Below are 23,038 nucleotides of genomic sequence, written 5' to 3'. Positions count from 1 at the left end.
TTCCCCCATGACTCTTACCTCCAGCATCTTCTATCCCTCATAACATTTTCAGATAAAGAAAGAATACATTCCGGTAGATTAAAGTGAGCGGTTCTGTTGCTTCTTTTAAAACATTTAAATAGGGTTTAATACAAAATGTACATAAAGAGCCATACAAATATACACTACCATTTGTTACAATATCGAGCTTCGACAGTAACAGCAACTTTTCCTCTTCATCTTTGGATTCCTCCTCTTCGTCTGCCCAACTTCCTGTCTTGAACACTGCAGTTTAGAGGTAGCCAATATGGCGGCCTCTAGAGGTTCCTAGACTCCCAATTCCCACCAGCCCCAGCCAGCATGGCCAGTCGATGGGGTTGGTAGGGAGGTTTAATCCCACAAACACCAGGACAGTGCCATGTTGGCTGCCTCTTGTGTAGTTCAGATAGCCTGAAATAAAAACTTCCGCAGAAGAGCAGAGCCCTTCCTTTTTTTTTTATTCCACTTTGCTTTCCCCTTTCTCACTACTATTCTCCAACCCTCTGATCTTTGCTTTTTTAACAGCTTGCTCTGACAATAGCAATTCAGCAGAAACCGGGTGACAATAACAAATACTGCCTATCGAAAGAGGGTTTAATGGGAAACACTGCTAATAGGCTCTGAAAGCCTGTTGGCTTGTGTGTGGTTTTTAAAGGGGCTTAATGCTCCTGACTGGTTCAGATTACCACATTAGTAAGATGGTCTTTTTCTATAGAACAGCAGTACCAACATGACTTATTGAAAATATCGGAAAAGAAACACTATGGGAGAAATGATGGAATAGAAATAAATAAACCAGCTTGAAATCAGTGGCATCTCAACACTCGAAACTGCCTTTGAAGTATTTCAGGACCCTCTTTTGGTTCCGTGTGGCTTTAGCAAAGGCAGCAGGACAAAATGCTTGTATTCTGTGAAGGTGGCGGCATTTATAATGCTTCTGCTCTTCACATTGGTGATATCTTGCGTTTTGCAAGGAAACTGTCCAGTCCATTGACGCTTTGAGTCTTCAGAATGTGTCTATAGGGGAGCTCTTGTAAGAGTTCTCCTTCAGGCTGTTGAATATTTCTTTGGTGCCATTTTGCCACTGCAGAACAAGATCCATTGGAGTTTTCCCCTCCTATGGAGGAAAGTTAGGGAAACAGCATTAATTTTTACCCCCTTGAAATTGCTCTCCTCTGTTTCTGCGACTTAACTTTCTGCAGATGTAGTAGTGGGAAGCTCTCTTAATAAGGACTGCTTATGCCTCTTTGAAGTGACAAATGCATCAAAAATGTCTTTCTGGGTGCATGTCAACTTTGAGGGTGTTGCATGGGCAATGAATGTGCATCCCCCACAGACACTAATTCCATTAGTTGGAAGTGCATCTTTCTTGCCCAATAGCACCTATTCCTCACAACCAGTCAATTTGCTAGCACAAATGTTCAAGACTAGAAAGTGAATGTGGACAGCAAAATCTATGAACGTGGAAACCAGCAAAAGTTAGATGCAATCCAATCCTACTGCGGTCGTCTTGGTGTTTTTATTTTAGTAGCTAGTGCCCTGATTTTCTTTATAAACTCAACAAGGCTTACTTAGGAAAACAGCAAAGAGTTAGGGAATACTTACAGCATTCTTCATGTTTAGGTTGGCACCATACATGATCAGGAGTCGAATCATTTTATAACGATTCAGTCTCACTGCATCGTGCATAGGACTATCTCCTTCCTAGAACAGAGGAGACAAAAATGAATATAATGAGCTTTGGGGCTCTACTGGCGTAATAGTGAAAGTACTCAATAAATTACACCATCATCTTGCACCCAATAGTGATAATGATTATTATTTAAGTGTGCTGTTGTGAAGCTGAGTTGAAATGGGTGGTTCAAAGGAATGTTAAGTACTATTGCTATTCTCTCCCTGAAGTTTCCTCCAAGAGATCACAATCACCTGCTATTTTACCACACTAAAGACACTAACTGAGCAATGGGGAGCCCGTAAACTGCAGGTGTCATTGCACCTCCATCATCCCTCGCTCTTGCTTATGCTCGCTGGGGTTGGTGGACTTGGGAGACTATAGGGCTACAGGCACCAAATTCCTGCAATGCACGTTCCTTGAAAACAGACCAGCATGCTATAGAAGTGATTTGTGCTGTATTGTAATAATTGTATGGGACGCGGGTGGCGCTGTGGGTTAAACCACAGAGCCTAGGACTTGCTGATCAGAAGGTCAGCGGTTCGAATCCCTGCAACAGGGTGATCTCCCGTTGCTTGGTCCCTGCTCCTGCCAACCTAGCAGTTTGAAAGCACGTCAAAGTAGATAAATAGGTACCGCTCTGGCAGGAAGGTAAACGGTGTTTCCATGCACTGCTCTGGTTTGCCAGAAGTGGCTTAGTCATGCTGGCCACATGACCCGGAAGCTTTATGCCAGCTCCCTCGGCCAATAAAACGAGATGAGCACCGCAACCACAGAGTCGGTCACGACTGGACCTTATGGTCAGGGGTCCCTTTACCTATAATAATTGTATTATTTGTACCCCACCCATCTGATTGTGTTGCCCCAGCCACTCTGGGTAGCTTCCAACATATCTAGAAACATAAAATAACATTAAGCGTTGAAAACTTCCCTAAATAGGGCTGCCTTCAGATGTCTTCTAAAGGTCAGGTAGTTGTTTATCTGTTTGGCATCTGATTGATTGGAGGGCGTTCCACAGAGCGGGCGCCACTACCGAGAAGGCCCTCTGCCTGGTTCCCTGTAAGTTCACTTCTCACAGTGAGGGAACTGCCAGAGGGGCCTCAGAGGTGGACACGTCATACTCATTGACATCCCTCTGAGCAGCATTGTGACTCTTGCTGCTTATAGATCCTGTGCATGTAGCCTTGTGGGGGGAAAGGCTTGTACACCCACTTTCCCTTCCACTGCATGGGAATGTTGTTTGATAAGGCTTGCCCTAATAAAAATGTCATACGGAAAAAGCAAGCCCCATGGAAATGGACCTTCAGCTGAAAGGATAACCTTGGAACACCACCACCCAGGTGTTGCCGGGGCTGCCAGATCCCTTTAGGCCCCAGCTTGCATAACTAAATAGTCAGGGATGGTGGAATTTACAGCCTGGCTCACACATTTGGGATGCACTTACCTCATGGGTAGGCAAACTAAGGCCCGGGGGCCGGATCCGGCCCAATCGCCTTCTGAATCTGGCCCGCGGACGTTCCAGGAATCAGTGTGTTTTTACATGAGTAGAATGTGTGCTTTTATTTAAAATGCATCTCTGGGTTATTTGTGGGGCATAGAAATTCGTTCACCCCCCCCCCCCCCAATATATATATATATAGTCCGGCCCCACACAAGGTCTGAGGGACAGTGCACCGGCCCCCTGCTGAAAACGTTTGCTGACCCTGACTTACCCTGTCTTTGGCATTGAGATCTGCTTCACAGGCGATGAGGTGCTCCCCACATTCGTACTGACCTGTCCTTACGGCCACGTGTAGAGGACTGCTGAGCAACTGGTAGAAAAGGAAGGGTGGGGAGAGGCATAATCAACAGAAGCAGGGCAAGGCATTCTAAAGTGAGAAACAACAAGCTCGGATCTAAAAGGGCCTCTTGTACAAACAGCTCACAAATCCACTTTTAACTTTTCCCACCTCAGTTTTTCAAACGGAAATAATAATAGCTTACCTTATCTCTAGCATTCCTGTTTATTCCTTTGTTCAGCAAGTACTTCAGGATTTCCACGTTGCCCCCACGGCAGGTCCAATGAATAGCAGTGGATTCAAGCTACGCCAGAGGAAAATAATAATAAATATTTGTCAACTGGTTCACATATGATGTGAGTTTTCAGCACCTAATTACTCATGTCCTGATGAGTCTTGGCCACTAGACTTGTGCCTGGATATTGTTGATAAAAGTTTTATTACTTTGGAAAATAAAAAACTTTATTGAAAATAAAAGCCTTGTGTTTGAGATAGCAGGAGTTAATAGAGTGGTACCTTGGGTTAAGGACTTAATTCATTCTGGAGGTCCGTTCTTAACCTGAAACTGTTTTTAACCTTAGCTAATGGGGCCACCCACTGCCACCGCACTGCCGCTGTGCAATTTCTGTTCTCATCCTGAAGCAAAGCTCTTAACCCAAGGTACTATTTCTGGGTTAGTGGAGTCTGTAACCTGAAGCATCTGTAACCCGAGGTACCACTGTAGTGGTTCCATCTGCAACAGGCTAGGCATGGCTTATTGATGGTTACAGTGGATGAGTAGCGAACGTGTGTCTGTGTGAACCATCCCAAGGAACTCTGCATGTGTCCAATGAGCACTTACCATATCCTGGAATTCAAGGTGGGCTCCTGCTTCTACTAACTTCTCCACAACTGCCAGGTGCCCTTCTGAGCATGCTCTGTGCAAGGCTGTGCGCTTGTACTGTCAAATGGAATAGTCATAGTGTGGTCAATTTTAACCTGCAAGGCTTTGAAATAAATCATACAACCCTTAGCATGTTGAATATTCAAAACGCTTTAACACATAAATTAACCCCGCCCGTCTCACCCTTACCAAAACAAGACATGCACATGTAAAGTTTTTCGTTTCCTTCTCGTGCCTCACTAAACCTCCCTCCCCCTCGTTTAAATTAAGCTCCTGAAGGCAAGGCCTTCTCTTTCATTACCATGTATGGTGTCATGTACAGATATGTATACAATGCCAGATAAATCATAATTTCAGTCTTTTGTTAACAACAGTCCCGTGTGGCATTTATGTACTTAACTTGTTTAGTTTTGTCAGTTTATAAGCCACCCTTCAGTAACAGTAGGCTCTCTTAGCTGTACAATTTAAACAGCATAAATTCATGAAGACAAAACACGACAAGCACAAGGAAATAGATTTTTGATATTGCTTGAAGGCCCATTTAAAGAAACAATGCTCTCCTGTCTTGGGAGTTCATAATACTTTAACTGTGAAAAGTGTATCTGCGTCAAAAGGTAACACTGACAGAGTGGTGGTGGATTTTAAATTTAACCTTAAGATATAATTTTTAAGGAGGACATAAAAACTGGTTTGAGAGGCATTCATTCTCCCTATGGAGATCTGAAAACAGCAGCGGTTGGGGAGAGATCAGGCTCTTTAAAGAGAGAGAACCTTCTCTACCCTCATCAAACTACAACTCCCAGGATCCTTTGGGAAAGCCATGACTGTTAAAGCTAAGATCAAAGATGTGCGCCTTATAGTAGATTTGGGACAGAAATTGATGGACAAATCATACCTCATCACAAACATTTGGATCTCCTTTGTCTGCCAGGTATTTTTCAATTATTGGCATCTTGTTCTCCAAGGCAGCCTTTAAAAATGTTGGAACATCCACAGGTTCAGTCTGATGAAGAGCAGAAATAAGAGTTAGTTCAGTTCCGTGTGGGGGAACTCCATAAAGACAGCAGAGAAGACTATTTTGCCCCTGAACTTACTATAACTTCTTGCTCAGGCTCCTTTACCACGGGCACTTTAACCTTCTTGAATTTTTTCCTTTTCTTCAGCTGAATGATTTTTTCAAGATCTTCCAAGCTCTCAAGTTTTGGTCTCGCCTCTAATTTCTTTTTCTTGATCTGAACAACAACAAAAGCAAATAAGAACATAAGATGATCCCTCCTGGACCAGACCACTGTTTATCTACTCCAGCATCCTGTTCTCACAGTAGCCAACCAGATGCCTATGGAAAGCCTGCAAGCAGGAACTGAGTGTAAATGTCCTGCTCCCATTTGTGAATCTCTGCAACTGGTATTCAGAGTCATACAACTTCCAATGGTGGAAACAGCCAGGGCTTTTTTCCCCTGCCAGAACTCAATGGAACTCAGTTCAGGCACCTCTCAGGTGGGTGCTATTGCCATTCTAAGAGAACAAGGGAACTGTTCGTGGTGAGTTCTGGCACGTCTCTAGGAAAAAAGGCACTGGAAGTAGCCACTGTGAGTGACTGCCATGAAATTAGAGCAATATGAGGAACAATAACATTAGCTTCAACATACAATCTCCAGGGTCCCTTGGAATCCCCTTCAACATTTAAAATAATCAGAAAAGGTATTACTTCAGCTACTAATACTACACTAATGTCAATACACCAATTCAAATTTAAAGATACCACCTGAAATTCTGCTGAAAAAATGCTACTAGTTATTTAAATGTAAGACAGATACTGTAAGTGATTAAGGAACCATCCAGACATAACACAGGGTCACATGTTCCTTAGAATTTATTCTAGTTATAAATACATGTCAGGCTATATTTAAAGCACAGGTTACATCTTTAATGTAGAGTAACAACCCAACTTGCTTTTCACAGAACAAGGTGATAAAGAGTGGCATAATTTACCCCCCCCAAATGTAGAATGATTGTTGCTCTGACAGATTCACTGTTTCTCCTTTTTGGAGTGATTCTTGATCAAGTCTCAAGTTGAACCTTCATTGCAAAAAGTGTCTTGGGCTGGGGAAGGGGCGGTTGATTCAAAACCCTTTAAAACCCATGTAGAATTTGGATCCCCTTAAACTTAACCCTGTTCTGTAATTCTTCATTTGAATAATCTATCGCCAGGGAAGCTGTAAAATGCTAAATCACCAGCTCACAATAATCTGTTACTTCAAAGGAAAAGTCTGTGGATTTAAATTCCAGTAATGTCTTTGCTATTTTCGTATATCTTTGAGGAAGGGTTGGTGGAATCTTATTTTTATTGCCCACCTTAAAATTTTGTTCCCATTGAGGAAGATTTTTAATAATGTTGCCATTCTTGAAATCATGGGCATAATTCTGTTGGCACTGAACCAAACAATTGCAGATGACCTTATCTTATAAACGGAAGGCAAAAATGTTTTTAAGGAGGAACACCCAGATGTCCCAATATGTCCTTGGCATGTGAGGGGTGGGATAACACATTATTTGCATGCAGAAAGTCTCAGTGTGAATTGTCTCAGCAGAGATGGGTGAGAAATTTGATTCACATTTTAATGCAAACTGGCCTATGTGCAAACCAAAACACAAGCTAGCTTTACAAAATTGTACTTCTCTGAATTTTCACAGCAGTTCTTTTGTAATTCATACATTAAGACAAAGTTTGCATATTTTCCTGAAAATAACATATAAAATGCATTCTGTTGGGGGGAGGATACTGCATGGAAGTATATGTATAGCAGACAGTTACATTAAAGTGATAATTTTTTATGAGAACATTTTAAAATATATATATAAATCACAAATTGATGCAGGTGGGGAAATGAGAAAATGAAATTAACAGATTTGTCCATCCCTAATCCCCAGCATCTCCAGTGAAGAGGAGAGATATCTGCCTGGAGACTTGGGTTTACTTTTTGCTTCAAATACCGAAATGTCTTGGTTTGTCTCTAATCCATGGCTTTCAGCCATAACTGGTAGCCACTTTCCATATTTTCAGAGAAACCTTTCCCCCAATCCTGTAGTTTGTGACACTCTTAGCTGAATACACTGAATATGTAGAGCGTGGGGTTTTTTAATGTAAAACAGGTGTATTCCCTAGGGAGTTGTGGCCTATCCCTTCTAATTTCCCCTCATTCCTGGTTTTCTAGTTATAATTAGGATATGTTGAGTCCCAGTTAATAACATATTGGCAATGTAACAAGACCCTGGGGGTTGGAGGTGGGAATCTTTCTACTGGTTTCCAGTGTACATCTATCAGGACCTTTCTATTTCACTAAACTCCCTTCTTAGTTAGAGGGCAGACCACAGGAATTTGAAACTTCAGAGCTCCAGAGGTGCAAAAAGATATACAAGAAACACAATTTTACCTCAGCTTCTAGCGCTTTCTCTTCTTTGTAGGTCAGATTGTGTCGTGCAACTGAGTGGTCCGTGAGGGTCTTCAGGTCCTCTTGTTTCTCTAACCTTACGGCAGCTTCATACTCTCCATTTTTGAAGTCCTCTGGGAGGAAATCTCCTGTCTCTCTACCGTCTGCCTTTTTGCCTGTCACCTGTCAAAGGAACAATGGTACAAGAGTGTCAAGGTCTTGCTTTCTGACATATTGAGAAGCAGAGCTAACACGTGAGGCAGGGCAGGCAGCCCTCGAGAAATACTGAGGAAACAGAGGTGAAAATGATGGCTCAAAGACAGGATACCTTTTCGGAAAACAATGGGCAAGTTGAAATCATGGCACTGAACGTTGTTCATCTGATTCCAAATGCTCAGGGAACAGGTAGAAATGTGCATAGCCCAGCATCTGGAAAGGAAAGCTGTCAATTTAACACCCTTCGCATGACCCAGAGACAGCTTTGTAAGGTTTGTTGATGGAGGGAAAGATGTATTCAGGGGAGATAAGAAGCATGAAGGTCAGAGGCAAGGAGGAGGTTGAAGAAAGGGTGCAAAGTAGGAAGTGGGCCAGAAAGAAAAAAAGGTGAGGCTTGAGGAAAGGGCCTGAGAAAATGAGTCAGCCACCCCCAATCTGGTGCCCTCCAGACCTTGCTGGACTCCATCTCTAATCGTCCTCAGCCAGCATGGCCAAAGGTCAAGGATGGTAACAGCTGGAGTCCAGCAACCAGGCTGGAGAAGAATGAAATAAGGGAGCTGAAGCAGGCAGCTTGGGTTATCTTTAGCTTATAGCACTTACAATGAGCTCTCTGCCATTTGGGACAGGAATACAGGAATGAGAGAGAGGACGTCAAGAGACAAGGTTACTGAAGCAAGTGGCCCAATGAGACAGTGGTCTGAAAAATAAAGACTTGAGGATGGGATGGGCATTGCAGGCTTGCAGGCGGGAGAATGGAGAAATCCAGGGGAAAGTAAAACTGGGGTAAAGCCACATATTTGGGCTTAGGGGTTGGAGGGTCTGTGAACTCCACGGGGAAAGGAAATGGGCAGGCAAAAGGAGATTTGGAGGTGTGGGGGCTGTGGGCCAAGGGTGCATTGGGTTGCTAAGTCTAAAGTAGGGCTAGCCAACCTGGTACTCTTCCAATGTTTTGGACCTAAACATTATCACCTACTATGCAGTCACCTCAGGTAGAATTATCATTGTACAGTTATCCCTTGTTGTACTGTTTGGGGCTGATGGAAATTGCCATACACAACCTCTGGGGGTTTTCCTTGATCCTAAGGCTTAAGCCCAGTCAGGGGAATTGTCTTAGCTGTGCCATCTCCTGTCACTGAAGCATTGGTGACCCGGCAACTCTAAAAGGACGGCGAAGGCCCAGAAGCAGTGAACGATGGTGGGCTGAATTTCACATATTGATCGGAACTAACCAGACGCTTATTGGGCTGCAGGCATCTTGTAACCATCTGGTAACTGGGCCCTTGGAAACAAATAGGCTGAGAAGTGAGTAAGTTTAAAATGGAGTTCTCCATGGTGGACAAACGCTGTACAAACGACATACATGGACGCAGCAATATGCATATGGATCCAGGTCCAAATTTCTCCTGTCTGTTAGAAACAACTAAGTAAATCTGTGGCCTCGGGCATTCTGTACATCACATTTAAAATCAAGTCTTTTTCTTTCCCTGTTGGAAGTGTGCTGTGTGTACAATAATCAGGCAGTACGATGCATGTATTGGAGCAAGCTAAAGATAGTTGCGACTACATCTCAGTGAAATCAAGGAAGCAAGTGCTTCTGCTGCTCCAGAGAAGCGGACACGGAGCAATGGATCCAAACTACAAGAAAGAAGATTCCACCTAAACATTAGGAAGAACTTCCTGACAATGGAATTTGCTGCCAAGGAGTGTGGTGGAGTCTCCTTCTTTGGAGGTCTTTAAGCAGAGGCTTGACAACCATATGTCAGGAGTGCTCTGATGGTGTTTCTTGCTTGGCAGGGGGTTGGACTCGATGGTCCTTGTGGTCTCTTCCAACTCTATGATTCTATGATTCTATAAGTTAGATGCATATGACTAATGTATGTTATTCCTGACTAACTTTAGTTGGATTGGGGATGGTAACTGGGATTCTGAGAGCCAGTAGGAGTAAGCCCAAGAGCTTACTGAAACCCTTTTTTTATCATTCCCCCCCCACCCCAATTAATTGGCAGACCTCTATGCCATCTGATTCTGAAATTCCTCATGTAGCGTTTCCAAACTTCTTGCTTAGATGTATTTATTTGTTACGAATCCGCTTTTATTTGAGAATCTGATCCAGCCCTTCCAGGGATCAAAGTCTTAACAGTTCAATCCTAGGCATGTCTACTCAGAAGTAAGCCACTCATCTGACTTGCTGTGAGATATTTGTGTCTGGAATAGCAGCCTTGATCAATTTTCATTGACTTAAGTCACTAGAGAGTACAACAAGAATTATCGCGTCCTCAAGAACGGCTTGACAAACATCCCCTCTAGCAAAGTAGTGAACTCAGTAAATGTCTCTTTTACTTGACAGACTGGGCAACCCTTGGTGAAGTGGATACAATAATGTTAGGAAATGCACTCATTGGACCTTTTCAAGAAAGCTGCGAGTCCAAAAGAATCCTGCCTTGTGCTTCCTTCTTTCATTACTAATTCCTGTCATCAATAGCAGTTATGAACATCAGAGGTGAGAAGAGGCCTATTAAGCCATTCAACTCCTTTTGGCTCTTTATTATCCTGCCCGGAATTGTTCCCAATTACTTCTGAATCCAGCTTGCGTGCTTGGCACAGCTCAAACATAGCTGGAAACATGCTCACGAGTTTCTTTGCCTAGATGTTAATTTGGACGCAGCTGGCAAGAGTTGAATCACATGTAATTTATGAGATTAGGAGCTGCAATCCATCCCTGTTCCCAGCACAGATAATAGTTATAGTTTGTTTTGAACCACCTTGAAGGTCCCATTGGATCAAAAGATGGCAAAAAAAATAAGCAGATATTCCTTCCTTCCTTTGTTTTTTTCTTTAAGAGTCCATTGTATCTCCAAAGGTAGAACCAGCTCCGTTTTTCTTACATGCATAATGATTTACAGCTCATAATCCGATTTATACACTCTGGGACTACCCTAAAGTTAGACCATTTTCTTCAGCAAAGATGCTTAGTATTTCATTAATGCTTCCCCTGTGTTGTTAAGGCATCTCACACGTCATTTCAGTCATCGTTACAACAACTTTGTGAGGTAGGCCAACATTATTTACCTCGTGATATAATGCAATAAAGGCTTGGGACTATGCGATACCAGCCTGCTTGAAGCCACCAGGCAAGCCCACAGCTGTGCTGAGATTTGAATTGGGTGGATTTTCAGCTCTTAGCTCCTGCTCTTAACCACCACACAAACTCAGCTGGACAAAATAATAATAATAATAATAATAATAATAATTTATTATTTATACCCCGCCCATCTGGCTGGGCTTCCCCAGCCACCCTGGGTGGCTTCCAAAAAAATATTAAAATACTGTACTACATCAAATTTTAAAAGCCTCCCTAAACAGGGCCGCCTTCAGAATTACATCCCAGCACAATCTGCTCAAGTCATCATGCATGGCACAGGTTAAAACTACCACCAAAAGAACAGCCAAGCTTCTCACAGTGGTATAAATCATCACATTAAAAAGAGACAATTTGCAGAAGAATGTAATACCCAGCGCACAATTAAACAGGATGCAGTTGAAACCTTAACACAGCAGTTACTATGAAAGGTGAGTTTTGTACCTACCAGCTCTTCCACTCTCAGCATCATCATAGTTGCTGCTGCCGCTTATCAAAGAACGATAGTAGTCTCTTGGTGTGTGTGTGTGGTACTCCTTTAAGGATGGATGCCTCCTCCACCCAAGGCAGCTTTACTGAGATAAAGCCAATCTAGTTTAGCTTATATATTGCTGGAAGAACTTCTTTGGAGTGAGATAATCTTCCAACCTGGGAATCCGAGTACGCCCTCAGCCCCGCCAGCTCCGAGATAGGTGCTTTCTCATTCCAGGCATGTTAACTAGCCAGATCTAGTGTCAAGGGGCGGGAGGGAGGGGGAAAGGGGATGAGTCTTGCAGTGTAACCGTGCTGCATATGTGAATCACTGTGAAACGCAAGAGCTTCATTCCATTCGCAAATGACTACATAGCTCAGCAATGCTAGCCATTCTGTCTGTCCAGTGCCCAGTAGGACAGCTGTCTGCAGATACCACACTGTATCTCGCAAGTGACTTTCACATGAGCAAGAGACACTGGGGGGACGGGGCGATTGACCCAGACACTGAGTTCGCAGCATCATTTTCTCATAAGCAAACACCTGATCCTTTCGGTTATGGGAAGCCATTCTTTTCATCATTTTCTGTTCCTGGATGGCAAATAGTTTCGGAGGAAAAGGGCTTTTCTTTCCCTCTCCCTCCGCTCACCATGACAGCACTTGTCTATATTTGTTGGAAGAAGGAATTCTACGAAGGGATTATGAAGCCAGAATGATGTCTCTGGTGCTAAAAAGGCTCAATGACACGATAAGTTGCCATCAGCACAAGAGCTCAGAACCCGCCAGCTTTGCATTTTTTCTCCCCCTGAAATCTGTCACTCCTTATAAACAGAATAATGAGTGACAATCTGTGGTTCGAAAAGGAGACGGGGGAAATAAAATTAAACCTTGAGTGGTGATGACTTCCATTGGAAACTGGAAAGATAGGAGGACCACAACATCCTCACAAAGTTGCCCCAAGGTGGTGTTTTGGGGATGTACAGTTGTTGGCTTTTAACGATAAGGAAATTGTACAAGATGTACCAACTGGTGAAAATCAGCAATAGCTAACTGTCCCATGAGCCCCAAGGAATATATGAATATATGAACTTTGAAGTTAGTCCGTACCCCTTCAGGTATATTCATTCATTTATTGCTTTTATACATCACAATCTGCCCCAAAGTACTTGAGACAATGTACAAACCTAAACAACAAAATACTATGTGCTTAATGATACACCAGGTTGGTTTGTGACGTGTGCTTGGGTTCTAACAGGATTTCCCCTTACCAAAGGGCAAAAGCTTTTGCAAACAAATAAGCTTTCCCTTGCTGATGGAAATTAAATTCAGGTTGATCAGTGCAGATCATCATCATCATCATCATTTATTTATACTCCGCCCATCTGGCTGGGTTTCCCCAGCCCCTCTGGGTGGCTTCCAACAGAATATTAAAAACACGATAAAACGGCATGTGCGAAAGGGGGCCCTTCTCTCACGGTCTTTCCCTGAGCAGCAGCTGTTGAGTGTGGCCACCCCCAACGTCCTTGAATATGTATACCTGTGCAAAGTTCGTCTCTGCTCCCGCCCTTATAAAGAACAGTTCCCAGCTGCTCTGCAGGCCCATCTCTGCCTCTGTGCTGAAGAAGCCTGAGGTCAGGACGAAGGAGCCTTGTTGTCTCTCAGGTGCTCACAATGAGCTCTTGCCAGTGTTGCACCGGGAGTTCCAAACCAGCACTGTTTCCAGGGACACTGATACTGCCGCCAAGTTTATTGGTGCTGGTGCTGGCTCTGCCACCGTAGGTGTAGCTGGTTCTGGTGCTGGCATCGGGACCATATTTGGCAGTCTTATCATTGGCTATGCCAGAAACCCTTCCCTGAAGCAGCAGCTCTTCTCCTATGCCATCCTGGGTTTTCCACTCTCTGAGGCCATGGGGCTGTTCTGCTTGATGGTGGCATTCCTCGTTCTCTTTGCAATGTGAAGGAGCTGGATGTGCTGCCTGTCATGTGCTCTCCTCTCTTTCCCCCCTGTGTTTAGTCCAGTGTGTACGACAACCTGATTGTTCTGTGGCAGATAGGGGAAGCCCATCTGTTAACCAAATCTGTCCAGCTCAGAGGGGGCAAATAAATAAATACTGTATTGGTATCAGTGGCGTAGCGTGGGTTGTCAGCACCCGGGGCAAGGCAAGTAATTTGCGCCCCCTAACCCGTGGATTTTAGCACTGCGAGTGCAAGCGCCGCCCCCCCCCAGATGTTGCGCCCGGTGCGGCCGGCCCCCCCTGCACCCCCCAAGCTACGACACTGATTGGTACACACACACACACACACACACACACACGATAAAACATCAAACATTACAAACTTCCCTAAACAGGGCTGCCTTCAGATGTTGTTTATTTCCTTGACATCTGATGGGAGGGTGTTCCACAGGGTGGGCGCCATACCGAGAAGGCCCTCTGCCTGGTTCCCTGTAATGTCACTTCTTGCAGTGAGGGAACTACCAGAGCTGAACCTCAGTGTCCAGGCTGAACAATGGGGGTGGAGAAGCTCCTTCAGGTATACTGGGCCGAGGCCATTTAGGGCTTTAAAGGTCTGGACCAACACTTTGAATTGTGCTTGGAAAAGTACTGGGAGCCAATGTAGTATGGTTGTATCTTTGGGGATGAGGGTCTTGCAACCCCATCTATTTCTGTGTTTCAAAATAAGGTGAGCCTTAATAGCTAGACTTTCTAATCAACATGACAAAGCCAGTGTGATGTAATCACTACAGCAACTGGGGCACTCCAGATGTTTGGGACTACAGTTCCTGCCAGCCCAAGCCAGCATGATCAATAGTCATGGATGATGGGAGTTATAATCCAGAATATCAGGAAGGCCACCAGGTTGGGCAAGGTTAGGTTAGAGTTCTCTAGGATCAGTTCTCTACCTGCAGGCCTCCCAAGTGCCCTGGAAAAAAAGAAAAAACCTTTTTTTTCGCACGAGATCACGGCAGCCATTTTCAGTGCCGTGTTCTTGTGTGCTGTGGCCCTGAAGAAAACAACGCTCTCTTTTGGTGCTGCATGCACAGGTCCTGTGATTCACCCAGGAGTGCATCTTGGAAGACTCGTGCTGCAGTTTTGGACAGTATGCCGATTTCCCCCTCCCTCCCTCTCTCAACCCCTCCTACCTCACAAAGTTGTTGTAAGACTAAAATGGGTGAATGAAACCATGCCACCTTGGACTCTTTAGATGAAGGGCAAAAGGGAAAGGGGGAAAAAACAACAGTGATCTCTGTTTCAGCCTGTTGGGTCACCTTGTTGAATATGGTGTGACTTCCAGGAAACGAACTGACACTCAGAATGCCTGATTGGAATGGAATGGAATGGAATGGAATGGTCTTGAGTAGTCAAGTCAAAACAAGTTATAGAACTTTGGCACTCCCTCTGCGTATAGCAGTAGCTTCCCAAGGTCTTTGCCCTTCATTGAACTCACTAGTTGTAACGTGACACTTCCCAGGCATGCTTCCCCTTCCTTGCTCAACCTATGCAACCCAAACAATATATATATATGATTCTATTGGAGGCAGTGGCAGTGGCAGGTAAGCCTCAGAAACGAAAGCTATACAGAGTGATAGAAGTCCCCAGGCAGTTTCAGTGCTACCCATTGCATTGCATTTGTGTTTAATTTCTTAATTGGTTAAGTCAATCTGCTGCCAACCCCTGTTCTCCTGTTTGTTAACAAAGAGATTTCAAAGCCTGGCTGTAAAGTTTTAGTTTAGCTCCCGCAAAGGCAGCTGTTCCCACGGTGGTGAGGCAAGAACATCCTGCATGCCTGAAAAACAAAATGTGGGGAATTCCCAGCCAATAGGGATGGACCGAGCTGTCAATTTTCGTTCTCCCAATTTCTCTTTTTCCCCCAGTCTAAAATTCAGTTTGCCACGTTGCTGCAGCAGTTTGCCATTTGTTTAATTGAAATTAATCAGTGTTCTGTTGCAAACTTTTCCTAATCAACACATTTCCGTATGCATATTTTAACAAATATACACATTTTTGCAAGCCGTTTTCACTCATACGTGCATGTTATTTTCGCCAACGTTCCCTTAATCTATGCATTTTTGCACCTGGCTGGAGAACTGCACTGCAGAATTCATAGAAATGCAAATTTCTAAGAATAATGTTGCTTGATTCTTCTGGGAAAGTGTGAATTTGCTAAGTTTGCCTTTAAGTACAAACTACATCAAATTTCACCTCCGTTGACAGATGCACAGCCCCAACGCTGGCATGATCTCAGTAATAAATTGCATTTAATCAAATAACATTGAACTGGATTTATTGGTTGGTTGGTTGGTTCACTGCAGAAAGGGCTATCGTCTTGCTGCCTCCCATTTCTTATTTCTGCCATTTTCTCTTAAAACGTGAGCTCTTTCTATCCCAGAGCCAAAAGCCCATCAATTTGACTTTTCACTTTTGAATAAAAAAACAACCACCATTGTGTGAGCATATAATGGCAGGAACACTTGCAGACTTGCCTCTTGGTGGGACGGGGCCTAGATTCCCAGCTGCTGCAAATCGGTGTAGCTCTGCCTGATATGATCTACTATTCCGCTTCTTGGAAGCCTCCTGGCTAGACATTGATAGTCATTCCACCAGCACAGTAAGGAACCTCAAAGATGTAGACGGCGGAGTCTTGAAAACGATGATTCAACTCAGTGCTATTGGTGTATTAAACCACCCTCCAATCTTGGATCTGTAGTTGTGCCCACAAACATCACAAGCATGACAAGGTCCAAAAGGACAGGGCAGGTGGGGGCACAGAGGCCCTTTCCCTTTACTGTAAGTATTTTGTTTCATGTTACTGAGTGAATAATTTCCCTTGCTTTAGAGGCAGGAGGATCACTTCCCTGATGCCTATCACATTCACTGGTCTTGCTCTTGGAATTTGGGCTACATTGAGATGCCTTTCCATTTTTATTTAATTTGTTAGCGTTGCTTGAGCTGGTTAGTGTTGGGCCACAAGTTCTGAGATACAAATAAAAAATACTTCTCGTGGGTCTGAATTTCCATATATGATGGATGAAATTATATTTGTGTGCTTTCATTTATTTATTACATTTACATACCAGTGTGGTGTAGTGGTTAAGAGTGGTGGACTCGTAATCTGGGGAACCGGGTTCGCGTCTCTGCTCCTCCACATGCAGCTGCTGGGTGACCTTGGGCTAGTCACACTTCTTTGAAGTCTCTCAGCCCCACTCACCTCACAGAGTGTTTGTTGTGGGAGACGAAGGGAAAGGAGAATGTTAGCCGCTTTGAGACTCCTTAGGGTAGTGATAAAGTGGGATATCAAATCCAGACTCTTCTTCTTCTTCTTACATACCACTTTTATCTGCCAAGAATCTCAAGGTGGGGCACATGGTTTACATCCTCCCCATTTCATCCTCACAACAACCCTGTGAGGTAGGTTAGGCTACTAGATGGTGAGCAGGTGAGCGGCTGAGCGGGGATTTGAACCCTGATCTCCCAGGTCCTAGTCCAACACCCTAACCATTATGCCACAATGCATGAACCCCCGCCATCCCTTCCCTACACGGTTATGGATGGCAAGAAGCCACGGGGTGAGGAGAAGGAAGAGGTTTCCAAATCCAAGACCCCCAGTGCCCCTTGGAAAATGTGGTTTTCTCAAGAGTCACCACAAGGTCATTTCCTTGGGGCTACCAGGAGTGAAGGAATAGTAAGAAGGAAAGGAGGACTTGAGGGTGGGGGCTTCAGATTCAGCTAGGCTGAACTTGGACCAGTTTAACTATCTGTTGAGCTATTTCTAGATTTTGTGGGAAACGGCGGCGCTTATTTCCAAGTCAATTTGGTGTGAGACATGGGTGGTCCACCCACTACTAATTCTGCCTATTGTTTGTGCACAGCTCCCGTCTGAGTGTGAAACAAAAAAACCCAATCCCTGTCTAAACGAATAAATTTCTTTTAAATCTAGCAGCGTGGCTCAGCAAATTAGCGGTGATGATGCACAGCCAGGCTGTTGAGACAAAAGAGCTGATAATAAAAGAAAGAATGAAAAATCTCAGAATCTGGCACATGCCTGCTCGGAACAGCAGAGCCTTCTTGTGTCAGGTCCTTAAAATAGAACTGAATCATGCTGGTTGCATCATTTACTACAGGGTTTTTAAAAACAGGTCTTCAGTGATGACGGCATCCTTTTTACCATAACTGCGAGGAGCGTTCAATTTTATCTCTGAATGTCACAGTGGCGAATGTTTGGGTGTTGTGGGGTGTGTGAATGTACTTGCCTTTAATGGAAGCAGCAGAAGCAGCTGCCTCACACAGAAATTCAAGGAGGTGAAGCTTCGCTGGCCTCTTACCTTCATGCCAGGAAAGGCTTTGCTTATTAAATCTCCACATGTCTTCGGCACTGTTAAAAGTACAGGAAGCGGTGCCATTCGAGGGGTGGAAAGAAAGAAAATGGTGGGAACCCACCCTAGGCGAACCCATGCCCTCCAACATTTCTCAAATGAAAATAGGGATGTCCTATTCCATACTACTACTACCGTACTATAATAATAATTTTACTGTTTATACCCCACCCATCTGACTGGGTTGCCCCAGCCACTCTGGGCGAATTCCAATGTGTATTGAACTGGTGTAATGTACTGATTTCAGAGCTCAACTAGAACTGAGGGACCCATTTCAAATCTCCACTAATTGGCTGACCTCAGAGTTTATTTGTGGGCTTCTGATACGTATCTGGTGCACACTGTGAGGACAGGAGGCTAGACTATGATGGGTCTTTGGCCCAATCCAGCACAGCTCTTCTTATGTTCTTATGCCACTCACTATTCCTCACCCTCAGAGCCGGCTCAGTCATTAGACAATCTGAAGGCGGCAGAAGTCCCCAAGGCAGAAGCTTCATGGTTGTCCCAGCAGTGGTGCAGAGGCAGTGCCAATATTGGCTGAAACACATGAGATCTTGCCCCAAATTGGCACTGATGCTGCCGCTGCTTCACTGCCAGCGGCGGAGGTGGCAGGGCAAGCAGAGAAGCAGAAACAGTGGCAGTAGGTGTAAGGTGGCATTTCTTGTTTGAAGCGGTGAAACGGGAGGCGCCACCCCTGCTCATCCTGATCTACCTTGCTGGGTTGTTGCAGCAAGATGTGGAGACGGGGAGGAGAACCCTGAGCACACTGGAGGAAGGAGTAGGATAAAACTTTAAGAATAAATAAATAAAAAAACCAGTGGCAACTGGGAAATTACATTGAACACACCTCCAAGGGCATGTTGCATGATCTGAGTAATGAAAAGATGGGAGAGTTGCAACAGCTGTTCTGCAGGATCAAAAGGACTTTTGGGTGGGCGTGTTTTGTATACTTGGAGATCCAAGTATGGGAAACCCTGCTTTAAAGTAAGAATTGCTCTTTTAGTTTTAGCTGTAGATCAGGGGTAGCCAGTGTGGTGCCCTCCAAAAGTCATGTGATGTAATTCCCATGCTGGCTGCGTCCAATAACTCTTTGCAGTATCTGGAGGGGTCCACATTCGCCACCCTGACTGTAGAATATTGACTTTCACACTATGTGCAGAGGAAACTTCTCACTGCGAAGACTACACCAATAATTGGTTGAACTCTGAGCTTTTCATGCTGGATCAGAGCTGTCACTAGACAACAATAAAACATGTGGCTTGCAGCTTCCATACTGGGTTTTCCTTTCCACTTGCCTCCAGCAATACTGTTAAAATAATAGTTTCTAAAAGAATCCTGCTGTTCAAATTATGCTAGAATTGTCAGTTCTTTTCAAAGACTGTTAATCTCCCACAGCATGTGACCTGCTCAAAATGTTCACATACGGAAGAATTGCACTGGGGAAATGCGAAGAATCTCCTTACTGTTTTTATTTATTTATTTTTGCACCAGCACACTGGAAAGACTGTTTGTGTGGATGTAAGTGATATAGGTATGAAGAAACAATGCAGAATACCTCCCATCTCCCTGCAGCCAATTCCATATGTACAATACAAGATTATGTGTTAAAAGATTTAAGCATTCTGTTATTTAAACCTCCCTTATTTTCAGCATGGCAGAAAAGTGTTATAGTTAAGGTGCATGATCTGCAGTACAAAGGTTATGGAAGTTAGGTGGAATATGCAAGGACAGGGGAGAGATTTGATGCCATTTGCATTTAAAGGCAAACCTACCTGATTCAAACTTTCAGAAACAATAAGCGAACTGAAACACAACCATCCTTTGAAATTTGCATTTCTCTGAATTTTTGAATGCAGTTCTCTAGCCAAGTACAAAAATGCATATGCTAAGGGTAAAGTGTACATAAAAATACACATATGGTTGAGAGTAGGGCTCAAAAAATGCATTTTGTTAGGGGAAATTGCTTTGTCAAAATGTGTATGTTAAGGAAAATTGGGTTGCTAAAATGTGTAAATTAGGAGAGATTTGCACTAAAACGCTGGTGAATTTTCACGATGGCTATTAGAAAAAACTGATATCGAAATGTGGGGCGCTCAATTTAAGACTGGGAAAATTAGAAGCTGAGAGAAGCTGACATTGACAGATCCCTCTGTAACCTGCAAATCCATAGTCAACTGTTTTTCTTGCTTCTTTCCAGGAACTTCTGCTCCTTTTCCTTGATCTCTACGGCATCATCTTCATCCAGTGTCACTGGCCTTTGACAGCAGCAAGGAGAGGAAATGGCAGCAAGAGCGCTCATACTGAAGTAAGAAAGGGTGGCAGAGATTCCCAGATGGTTGGGACAGAAACCATCACTCTTGGCACGAGAGTGAGGGAAATGTGGATATTCCGGTCTCACAAGCTACTGATGTGAGGGATTTGGATCAACAACATGAATGGTTCTCTGCAGAGGCATCTGGGTCTTCTCTGATGCTATCTGCATCGCCCCTGGTATTGTTCCTCACTCATTTTCCCTTTAAAGTTCAGGTTTCACTAAAGAGTTGTTGGTGGCTGACTTTCAGAAGGAAGGGCAGGCTATTCTCTATCAGCTATAAATTGTTTACAACTAGAAGAGAACAAATATATTCTCATGCAAGAGGAATGCTTGCTAATGTAATCGCGACTCTCGGAGTATTAAAGTATTGCTCACTTGGGAACACATATACTTAGGTAACTGATCTCCAGGCTCCAGCCAAGTAGCCTGGATGAATAAAAATAAAAATGTTTATGATTATCACTTGGTATTTAATTTTCAGATTAAGCCTTATTGAATGTTGCTTGCAGCAAATCACTTCATGTATTTGAGTTGTGTTGCAGACATGAAAGGAATACAAAGGTTGCAATAACAATTTGAGGCAAGTTTGGAAGCAATGCTTGTGCTTGGTTATTCCCTGGAAGAAGACAGGATTGTGCTGTTGCTTTTCATTTGTCCCAAACAAATCTTCTTAAGTGGCAGACTAAAAACCCCAGCATTTTTTAAATAAATGCATAAACCAGGAAAACAAATTAAAGAAATCAACCAAAGATATGTACAGTACGTGTCTCACATGTATACACATGTACAGAGTGTGTACAATTATGGGTACACAATCAGGAATATTTTATATTTTATTCCAAATTTCCAAGGATACTGTGAGCAGCTGTTCAAGAATGTTCGAACAGGTAGCATATATAATAAAAGTTCTGCCATGTCGCGTGCAAAATACCAATTATGAGCGATTTTTTTTATTCCTAAAATGTTCAAACTATGCAGTGTTTTTCATCTTTGTGCAATAGTCTGCCTCACAGCAACCAGGAAAAATGTCACAAGATCCTTGGATTTTACTGTTTTCCTGTTCAAATATAAGCAATGTAAAAGCTGTGGGAAATTGTGTCAGGGAAAATTGGTTTGCAAAAAATGTACGTACAAAAATATGTTTGTTTGGAGAAATTCACACTTAAATGTTGATGGATTTTCATGAGGATTTAAAAAAATTAATCACAAACTGATATGGTAATGTAGAGAACTGAACTTTAAACCTGGAAAAAGCTGCGAGCAACTGGAATTGACAGTTTTGCCCATCTCTAAGGAGAGGCCCATTAGTATCAGTCCCATGGGCCCCACAAAAACATTTGCTATGGTTTAGTAGAGAGAACAATTGTCACAGGGATCCAAAGCAGGCTTTGCTCCGATGAAAAAAGACAAAAAAGCGTATTTTTAAAGTATTTGCTGTTTTATCAAGAATGGTTTGCCATTTGGAATTTTCACCCCTGAGAATAAATCTTCTTAGCAATACTAAAATGTGACTAATTTATAAAGCAGTACCCCATGAAAGACTCTCACGATGGTTAACACACCAGCAGCCACCACTTGCCATATTCCATCAATCTCAAACACTTAAAATACCTCCACACCCCACTAATCCTCACCAAGAGCCACCACCTGTTTTTCCACACTCCCCACTCTAGTTTGCCCTTCACGCTAGAGCTCAGATTTCCAACAAAGGCTTTGAAGTGCTCAAAGCTCTTCTGTATTCATTCCCTCAGTAATCTTTGTCAAGAGTCCAGCAAGGTAGGACCCTGTCAGTCCCACCATCTTGCAGATGGAGGCTTCAGGTTGAGAGAATCTTTCCAGACACAAATATTTCAGTTGTGGCTGAGGTACAATCTAACAATGCTACTGATGTCCTGGCTCATAGCTCACAGCCTCAACCATGGCAGAATAGCCACCTCCACAGGCTTGAGCCTGTGGCAGGGCCTTTTCCATCACGGCCCCACTTGATTTCATGTCAGTGTCGAGTGCAGGGATTGGCTGCCATTGGGATTGGGCTCCAAATTTAAAAGGTGCCCAAGGCAAGCGCTGCAAGTTGGTGAACCACTGAGAATCATAGAATCATAGAGTTGGAAGAGACCACAAGGGCCATCGAGTCCAACCCCCTGCCAAGCAGGAAACACCATCAGAGCACTCCTGACATATGGTTGTCAAGCCTCTGCTTAAAGACCTCCAAAGAAGGAGACTCCACCACACTCCTTGGCAGCAAATTCCACTGTCGAACAGCTCTTACTGTCAGGAAGTTCTTCCTAATGTTTAGGTGGAATCTTCTTTCTTGTAGTTTGTATCCATTGCTCCGTGTCCGCTTCTCTGGAGCAGCAGAAAACAAACAGAAAACAAACTGAGGTAGATGTAAGGGAGCAAAACCAGTTTGCCTGTCCCGGGCGCTAGGCCTAGAGGGGGCTGCTGCAACAATGAAGAACAATGGAAGGTAAGAGGCAGTGAGGTGCGGAATTTTGGCATTGCACTGAAATTTTGAAGCCCCAAGTCTGCACTCCTGGGAGCTCTCTTTTTTCTTTTTTTCTTTTTTTGCATTCACGTTCACACTTTATTTGCATTTTTGTACACATTACTTTTTAAACCTTTTTAAATTTTTTTTAAATTTTGTTTTGACAAAGTAATAATCACAAATAAATAAGAATAAAAATGTGCACCCCACCACCGAGACCATTCCATTGTAACTATCCAACCTCCCCAAATGTCGACA

General features: G+C 43.6%; 2 protein-coding genes across 2 annotated transcripts; one reads left to right on the top strand and one right to left on the bottom strand.

The window, feature by feature from the left end:
• Window positions 1–100: 100 nt before the first annotated feature.
• Window positions 101–11,822, bottom strand: ANKRD1 (ankyrin repeat domain 1). Its single transcript, XM_083443756.1, has 9 exons — window positions 11,586–11,822; window positions 7,786–7,965; window positions 5,446–5,583; window positions 5,247–5,354; window positions 4,310–4,408; window positions 3,674–3,772; window positions 3,403–3,501; window positions 1,624–1,722; window positions 101–1,135 (listed from the first exon to the last, which is right to left on the bottom strand). Exons 1-9 carry the CDS (start codon window positions 11,610–11,612, stop codon window positions 1,025–1,027), a joined length of 960 nt encoding a protein of 319 aa, XP_083299882.1. The 5' UTR covers window positions 11,613–11,822; the 3' UTR covers window positions 101–1,024.
• Window positions 11,823–13,137: 1,315 nt separating this feature from the next.
• Window positions 13,138–13,566, top strand: LOC310677869 (ATP synthase F(0) complex subunit C2, mitochondrial-like; the record flags this gene model as incomplete). Its single annotated transcript, XM_083441050.1, has 1 exon — window positions 13,138–13,566. One exon carries the CDS (start codon window positions 13,138–13,140, stop codon window positions 13,564–13,566), a length of 429 nt encoding a protein of 142 aa, XP_083297176.1.
• Window positions 13,567–23,038: the final 9,472 nt, after the last annotated feature.

Source organism: Podarcis tiliguerta (genome assembly GCF_965153285.1).
Source record: "Podarcis tiliguerta genome assembly, chromosome: 5".
Taxonomy (NCBI): domain Eukaryota; kingdom Metazoa; phylum Chordata; class Lepidosauria; order Squamata; family Lacertidae; genus Podarcis; species Podarcis tiliguerta.
Note: the sequence above shows the minus strand (reverse complement) of the source record. Positions and strands in the feature narration are given on the sequence as shown.

What these genes read in the sequence shown, in the direction of transcription:
- ANKRD1 (XM_083443756.1), bottom strand. Translation starts at nt 11,612, where the DNA reads ATGATGATGCTGAGAGTGGAAGAGCTG. An exon ending in ATCCAAATGTTTGTGATGAG is followed by an intron (nt 4,409 to 5,246) that starts GTATGATTTGTC and finishes TCCATTTGACAG; the next exon opens with TACAAGCGCACAGCCTTGCA. An exon ending in ACCTTGAATTCCAGGATATG is followed by an intron (nt 3,773 to 4,309) that starts GTAAGTGCTCAT and finishes CCTCTGGCGTAG; the next exon opens with CTTGAATCCACTGCTATTCA.